Source organism: Filicampus tigris, chromosome 2 (genome assembly GCF_054856515.1).
Source record: "Filicampus tigris isolate MCC_2025a chromosome 2, RoL_Ftig_1.0, whole genome shotgun sequence".
Taxonomy (NCBI): domain Eukaryota; kingdom Metazoa; phylum Chordata; class Actinopteri; order Syngnathiformes; family Syngnathidae; genus Filicampus; species Filicampus tigris.
In genome coordinates, this window is record NC_141218.1 from 7,027,715 (window position 1) to 7,035,745 (window position 8,031).

The 8,031-nt window shown below is 40.6% G+C and overlaps 1 protein-coding gene across 1 annotated transcript; it reads right to left on the reverse strand.

Moving 5' to 3' along the window:
* Positions 1 to 1,040: 1,040 nt before the first annotated feature.
* Positions 1,041 to 6,678, reverse strand: zcchc4 (zinc finger, CCHC domain containing 4). The gene is made up of 13 exons (XM_086056555.1): positions 6,002 to 6,678; positions 5,807 to 5,925; positions 5,470 to 5,552; positions 5,101 to 5,373; positions 4,768 to 4,848; positions 4,580 to 4,652; positions 3,815 to 3,965; positions 3,634 to 3,734; positions 2,758 to 2,879; positions 2,592 to 2,667; positions 1,650 to 1,701; positions 1,353 to 1,491; positions 1,041 to 1,160 (listed from the first exon to the last, which is right to left on the reverse strand). Exons 1-13 carry the CDS (start codon positions 6,087 to 6,089, stop codon positions 1,061 to 1,063), a joined length of 1,458 nt encoding a protein of 485 aa, XP_085912681.1. The 5' UTR covers positions 6,090 to 6,678; the 3' UTR covers positions 1,041 to 1,060.
* Positions 6,679 to 8,031: the final 1,353 nt, after the last annotated feature.

Below are 8,031 nucleotides of genomic sequence, written 5' to 3' on the forward strand. Positions count from 1 at the left end.
GTTGTTTTTGTGCACAAAGCACAGGGTCTCATTAGGCAAAATTGGCAGATGCCAAGGGCAAAATCAGTTGAAAATTCACTTTCAATCTTCCATCCATCTTCTGTATTATCAGAGCCGCTTAAACTAATTTTTACCATTCACTCTTAATATCACTTGGTTTTTATTAAACAGATAACATTTAATAGGTAACATTTCACGCTGCTGTATCAATATGGTATATTTAGAGGAGGAAAAAAAACTGTACATAACTGATATTTTGTTGGAACTAACTTTTTTTTATTTAATGTAAACAGAGTTTATTGAAAAATCAATTTGGAATATTTAAAATTGTAAAAATATACACTGCTGAGCATAAGATGACCTAAAGTATATATCTTCCTTCCGTTTTTCCTTATACGGCCCTAAGAGTAAAAAGTTTGGCCATCCCTGATAGCCTATATATTGACAAAGAAAAAAATGTCCAAAGATTTTTGGGAAGCAAATTGTGTGCTCAGTTGTTTGCCATTTTCAATTCCATCTTACAGATGTAAGTAAAGCAAGGCCTCCTCTTGGTCAGAACATTAAAGCGGAACATCCGGGATGGCCCTTTTTTCCACTCAAAAACTTGTGTATTTTTTTAAATCAGGAAAACAATCTTAGCATGCATTTTCAATTTTATCTATTTATTTTGCAGAAATAAGTAAATAACTAGCTACTCTCAAAATGACCCTATCTAGTTGGCTTATATAGCCCACCCCCCACCCCCCCTTCACATGTCTTGGTGGGAGTCAGCAGAGGAACTGGATACAATTTGTCCCTTCAAAATCATTGTACATAATGTCCAAAAACGGCGATTTATCAGTACCAAAATTCACTTGGACATCTCTATTTATGTCCACTTCAACCTCTAAAAATATCACAAGGATTAGCCTCTCCATGGCTCACTTACGAGAGAATGAGGAAATTTATTTTACATATACAGACCTATGATATCAGTGCCAATGTTCAGCCCGATCAAGTGTCCTTTCAAACTGGAAATGCAACTTGACAAAATAGCAAAGTGAGAAGGGGCGACATTTTTTCATGTCTTTTTATTCCTTACAAAATGCTTTCTTTTCTTTCTTTCTCTTTTCCTCTGCTTGGTCTTTACGACGCATCCTCTCTTGGATGTGGACCCAGGACTGCGGAATACAAATGAAAAGCCAAGTATCAGTTACATTAAAAGCTGTCCTAAATGATATGATTAAAATGTATTGCAGATAAAAGTTAAGTACAAATGAACTCTACTTAACAAATTGAGTGTTCTGGATTAAAAAACAAATTTGAAGCTACTGTAACATTATGCAGAGTTTGAGCATTTCATTTGGACTCGCCTGCTCATGCGTTTTTGAGGACAAGCTTTGTGTTTATGCCCTGGGCTGGCACAGTTGTAGCAACCTTCCTCGCCTCGGCTTTGGTCACACGGGTGGTCCGGGAGGGCGCAGCGGCCACATGACTGACAGTGTCGCCATGCTTCGGGAAAGGTGGAGAGAAACAAAAGTTCATCATTAAACATAGACACATGGCTATTTGGTCACATTTTAAACCGTTCCCACAGAGAACTGTGCCTCTCATTTTGGTTTAAAAAACATTTTGGAAGCCCCAATATATGATGTAAAACGTGCACTTACATGGTTTCACGCATCGCTCACAAACAGAACAGTGTTTCCATTGGCGCCCATCCTGTAAAATGGAAAAAAATAAAAAATAAAAAAAAATAAACAGAATTTTTAGTCACCTGCGATAATTTCCGACAGCATACATCGCTGGCCAATTAAAAGCATATATTGCGATGTTTAAAAATGATGTTTTTTTTCCTTTCTTTTTTTCCTAATTTTAGTCACGACTTACAACTTTTTCTCATAGCCTTGTCTTCTTTCTTGTAATACTGAAATTTTTTTCATTGCAATATTTTTGTGAAGTTGAAACTTTATTCTCCTGAATTCTAAATGTATTCACGTAACAATACAACATTATCTCATAACATTCTTTTTCCTTAGAATATTCTTGTAAAATTGAATTTTAATCTCATAAAAATGTCTTGTAATGTTCTTTTTCTTGTAACACTTTATTTTTTATCCTTGATTATTTTTGTGAAAATTAAGACTTCAATCTCTAAAATTCCAGACTATAATCACACGGTTACAACTTTATCTCATAACTGTCTGTATCCGCGTAGTTATGCGATTCTTTTCCCGTACTATTGAAATCTTTTTATCTCACTCTTTTCTAACTATTCAATTAAAATTACAACTTTAATCTCATAACTTTTTCTTTTGCTTCATAACTGTGAGTTTTTTTCCCTCGTTTTCTCTAAATTAAGACTTTATTCTACCATTAAACCTTTATCTCATAACATCGTCGTTCTTACTCTATATCATTGTGATTTTAACATTCTGCAAAATTAAGACTACTCACATAAAATGACAACTTTTGTTTTTTTCCCTCATATTGCTATTGGCATCAGGCCTCGCTTAGCGTGCTCAAAAAAACACACACACAAGATAAGAGACCATTTTTTGTGATCCATGTTTTTCATTGGCGATGACAAAAGTGATAAAGCTGCATGTTACCTTGGATGGGCAGACGTTGCATTTGGTACAGTGCTTGTTGAGGGAACACACGTATCTCTCGCAAACGGCGCAAAATCTAGCAGAATGAGGAGCAAAATTGTTGTCATGGGTCGCAAAAACTTTCTGGAAGTTGTCTTTTTCAACTTTTTGGAAAATATGAGACAACCTGTAACCCTCCTCCTCAGGGAGGACAATTTCTGAGGGAGAGATGTTGGTGAACAATCGGACTGGGGATTGCTTCCTTCCTGTCTTCCCGTGCTTGTACAGGGAATGGTTGTCATAGTCCACCTGGGAAACAAGGACAACCAAGTCCACTAAAGTGAAATATGACGACAGTGAAACACATTGTACACGTATGAACACGCTGAAAAAAAAAAACTGCTAGCACAACATGGATAGAAAATAATGTACAATATTGATGAGTGCCGCTAATGAGAGGAAATCCGAAATAAAGCATTTAATACAAAATGAAGCTCCTTAACTTACTTCCAGTTTCTTTGGCACCAAGATAATCATAATTCTACTCTAAAATTGAAAAAGCATTTTCAGTAATGGAATAAAAATGAAAATACTTTTGCCAAAAAATGAAAACTAAGTGAAACGACATCTTATGTTTAAAACTATAATAGTAGTGAAAATGTCCTTCGTTGTCATCTTTGTCAATTACTCAATCATATGTGAGCTTTTGGGGTTCATTTTAATTGTATTTATTTCTATATTGTTGTGCAACATAAAGAAGGAAGAAGGTCAAACAGTTGTTTGCGGATTGCAGTTTACTTTATTACACAATACTTAATGACTCCCTTTTTGACAAATACTCCATATACTAAAAAAAACTAAATTAAAACAAAGCATTTAAAAAAAAGAAAAGAAAACTAACAAAGTTTCTCAAAAAACTAACTAAAGCTAACTTAAAATTAAAAAAAGTCCAATGGAAATAAAAATGAACTGTTATGAAAACTCCCAAACTATTATAACCCTGCTTGTCACCAAGATGCCACAAGATGGTGGCCAAGCACATTCTCACCATGGCCGCCCTTACCTGGTAGTCCAGCATAGTTAGAGAAGGGAAGCAGTCGAGCATGCGAGGTTCCAAGAAATACGGAAAGATCCATATCAGGGGCATGTCGGCATTACTGCTGTCTACATGAACATAAATGAAAACCAATAAAATACTTTCCCCGCATCAGAATGTTCTGGATGCTGAAAAAAAGGGCGCTGACCCGAGCTTTGCTGTTTCGTCCATGCCTGTGAGATACGAGAGAAGCTGTTGGCCAGCGGTTTCACCAGACCCCCGAACGGAGGGTCGGCTACCATCACCACCTTCTCCCCATTCGATTCTCTGAGAAAGGCCTGAACCACTGCGCTCGAGACCTTATAATGAGCACATTTGTTACACACTCGTTGCTAGGATCGATATCAATGTTTAGCCCAAAATATCCGCAATTATGCAGTCATCAGGAATATAGTGGAAGAAACACAACCACCGTGCATTACAATGTCTGGTAGTGATGAGAATTCAAGTATAAGATGTACGTAATATGAAAGTGATACTTGGCCACTGGTATCACGATACAATGTGATATTGCGTTTTTTGGCCATCAATATCATAACACCACATTGTGTGGATTAAAATTAGATTTTAATCAATATTCTTGTAATAAAACTATGATACACCATGAGCAGCGGGAATCGCAGAATAACTTACAATAAGATGCTGCCATATTTTGCAAATGATAACTCAATATAGTGACACTGTATATTGTCGCTGGCCTGTGAAAAACATGTATCTCCAATTTTGGAAACTTTTTTAATTTTCACATTAATGCGATGTCTGTGACACGGAAACACCATTCATGTAACAATAAGAAAAATGACAAAAAAGGAGAAAATTGTTTTTCACGGGACAGCGACGACATTGGGGATATTGATGTATATTACCGGTCAGTCCTGCAGATACTTATACTGTGTTGGGCATTGTTAATTACCTCACTATCAAAGAGGTGATGATTGAACATGTTGTAGTGGCAGAACTCATCTTGACTGTAGAACTGGGCATATCTGAGACGTGAAGAACACGGGAGATTTTTGTCATGTGTAGGACACTAGCACAGCGCTTTCTCAAAGCTGACAACATGTGACCGAAGGTTTCCCATGATCATATGTGCAAGCCGACCTGAAGTCTATGTCCAGCAAAAGGCTCTTCATTGGCCTTAGCTTTCCGCCCGGGTATTCCAACTTAATCATCTCGTGGAGTCTGGGGGGGAAAAAGTCCTGTACTTTTACTGCACACATTGACCGACTCCCACATCACTCACCATAGCAGGCCCCGCCTTTTAAAGCCACACACATTCAAAGTCACAGATAATACAAGTGTAGAATGTGAGGATGGCGACGCTTAGTGGACAAAAATAAAACCTGCACCTCACATGCATATCTTGTGTTGGTAATAAGCGTAGAGTTTTGGGAAGACTGTGTTGGGTTCACTGGCAACATACGAGTGGCTCACCTGGGCGTGCCCACGCACAGCACCTTGTTGAAGCGCAGAGCAACCAGGGTGTCCAGCAAGAAGCGAGTGGTACGCTCGGTGAACAGATACTGCGCGTTGCTCTTCTTGTTGTCCAGCGGACGCAGAAGCCTGCTGGGCCGCCGCAACTGGGCGGCGGCCACAGGGACACACGCATGGGTGGCATGCGCGACCGTCTCCTCAGCAAGGAGGAGGAGCTGGCAATCCTGACAGAACTTCTTTTCGTCAGGCGGGAGGGAGATAAACTGTTGGAACCTGCACGGGTGATCCATAGTCACATTTCACAGCCGTCTGGCACAAAATAATAACATTTGAGTTGTATTTAAGCCTTACAATAGCCCTTACTCTTACCTTGCGCTGTACTGCTGCTGGCTGAATGGGGGCCTCCTCCTTTTGTTCTCAACCTCCCTGGCCAACTCTCGGGCCGCCGACACCTTCAAATCAAGCAGATCTGAAACTCTGTAGCCATAACCTCCTTAAACATGCTTGTGTTTTGCAATTGTATACATTATTGAGCCAAGGCACACATCACATCAGATTTACTTACACAGGAATTGTACCTTCAGTCATCTAGTCAAAGAGCATTTCATTTGTCTGTCTGTCACTATACATCGCTGGCATAGATTGACGAGTCAATAATAATAATAATAATAATAATAATAATAATGACATTCTGCCAAATGCCTACTTTTTCGTGCTCCCACTGGAAAAAGTTGCAGTCTTTCCGGTCTCTGCAAGCTGAGCACGCGTAAAACCTCCTTCCGCTTTCGCCTCGTTTCCCAACTTTCTCAAATAACAAAGTCGGTCCTGCAAACGAGATGGAAATGTTATCGAAAAGATCTCGAGCTCGTGATCGATTAGCTGGGTCTGGATTCATGTTTACCATGTGGGCACCGCGGCGTTGATGTGGCATCATCCGTGAGAATAACCTTGTATCCGAAACAACTGTCTTCCAGTTCGGTTGTATCCATGTGGTAAGCGCGTAAAGTTATATTTGTATAACATATAAGACGATTAAACGTGTGGACTGTTGTCTACACGCGATTGAACTTAACTTTGTTCCGGTTTGAAAGGCGTGGCCTTGTGCGTAATTGGACAGTCACGAATCACGTGAGCATAAAAACACCAGGTGCCTACCCCGCTTTATTAATCGTACAGTTTTAAAAATGATGATAAAAAGGTGAACCCAAATAATATACAAAACAATTTGACGAATATAGGTTATTAAAAACAAATGTATAACAGTGTATCGCCGGTCGTGAGTAGGTCACATGATCAAGTGTCTTCCGCTTCCTGTTGCTTAGCGTGCCTTTAGCCACTGCTGTTAGCATCTGTTCTCGTCGCTCTTTTCGAACCAGGAATTGTAGTTAACTTTATCTTAGTAAAAGCGAGGAGCAACTGTTGTGGCTTATACAAACATATACGACTAGCTATCTCCACTCGTTTTTCTTTCAGGACAGTTAAAGTGTCCTGCCCCTAGGCTTGTAGTCCAAACATGCCGCGCTCTCAGCAAAACGAGTGGGGGTGCGTTCGTTTGGCGACTACAATTCCCCTGCAGTGCTGCAACGCCCTCGTCAGTGTGAGCTGTCAGGTTAACACAGTTCCATCAAGGAAGTCGGGGCAGTATCCTTTCAACGTAAAGACTTTGCGGCATGGAGGCAACGTTATAAATTCCTATATAATTCGTCAACAATCAAGGTTTACTATATAATAATATCAGTTTGATTAGTGAAATTTAATGTTTTTGTTGGTGGATGTATTTGATCATAAATACCAGGCAACAGTGTGCTGTTATTTTGGTAGTGCACCAAGGAAACCAGTTAGCTTCTATTTGTGTTTTTACATGCCTTATTTTGCAAAGTGCGTCCACGCCCAAGCTGTCTGCGTTTAGAGAGGCGTTGCCGCAGTGTCTGCGGGCCCCAATACATCAGTATCATCAAACCAGGAGCCACCAGGCCTCTCGGTGGGGCCCTCCCAACGAAGAACCCCCCCACGCACCCGCGTAAGGTGGTTAGTGGGCGGTGCGCCGCAGCTGCTGGCATCATTCATGCTGGGCCGGTGAAGAGAAGCTCTTTTTTTTACAGCGCACCATCTGACTGACACCATGAGCAGCACTGGTAAGACATTTTGATTGGAGCTAGCCTATTATATTGAAATATTGATGTAATGCAACCATGATAAGTGTAGGAAATTAATTTACGACCTTCAGTACTACAATCTAGCTCCTGTCAAGGTGTTTGGTTCCCCCACAATCCAACTTATTTATCCTTGGGGTCTTGATGGGGTATGATGTTGCCACTGCGGATGGTGACCCCAGCTGGAACGTCCACACAGCAACCATCCCGAGACAAAGTACAACAAACTAGTCCCCGTCAAGTTGCACAATGCAAGTTTTTTTCTCCCTGGTACCCATCATTGGGTTCTGGGGTTTCTGTTGCAGGGAGCGGATGACATCCCCAACAGAAACACCCACCCAGCAACAACACCCAGACACAGTAAGACGATATCTAGCCCCTGGTGTCCATCATTAGGTTCTGGGGTGACCACTGCGGGTGGCGGATGGTGTCCCCGACAGGAACACCCACCCAGTAACCATCCCTGATAGAGTACGACAATGTAGTCATTGTCAAGGTGTTTGATTTCCCCATAATCCAACCTCTTCACCCTGGTGCCAACCACTGGGTCCTGCAGCTGCCGCAATGGGTGGCGGATTGTGCCCCCGAACTACTAATATCTCTTTGAATTAGCCCCCGTCAAGGTGTTTGGTTGTGGTTTTTGGTTCTGAGCTTGTGGCTAATGTTAGCATGTCTGGCGTTAAACGTTATGGTGTTTGTTTGCGTTTTTAAGGTATATATTTTCATATCATATTCCAACTTTATCTTGTAAATATACAATTTTGTTCTTATGTCATTA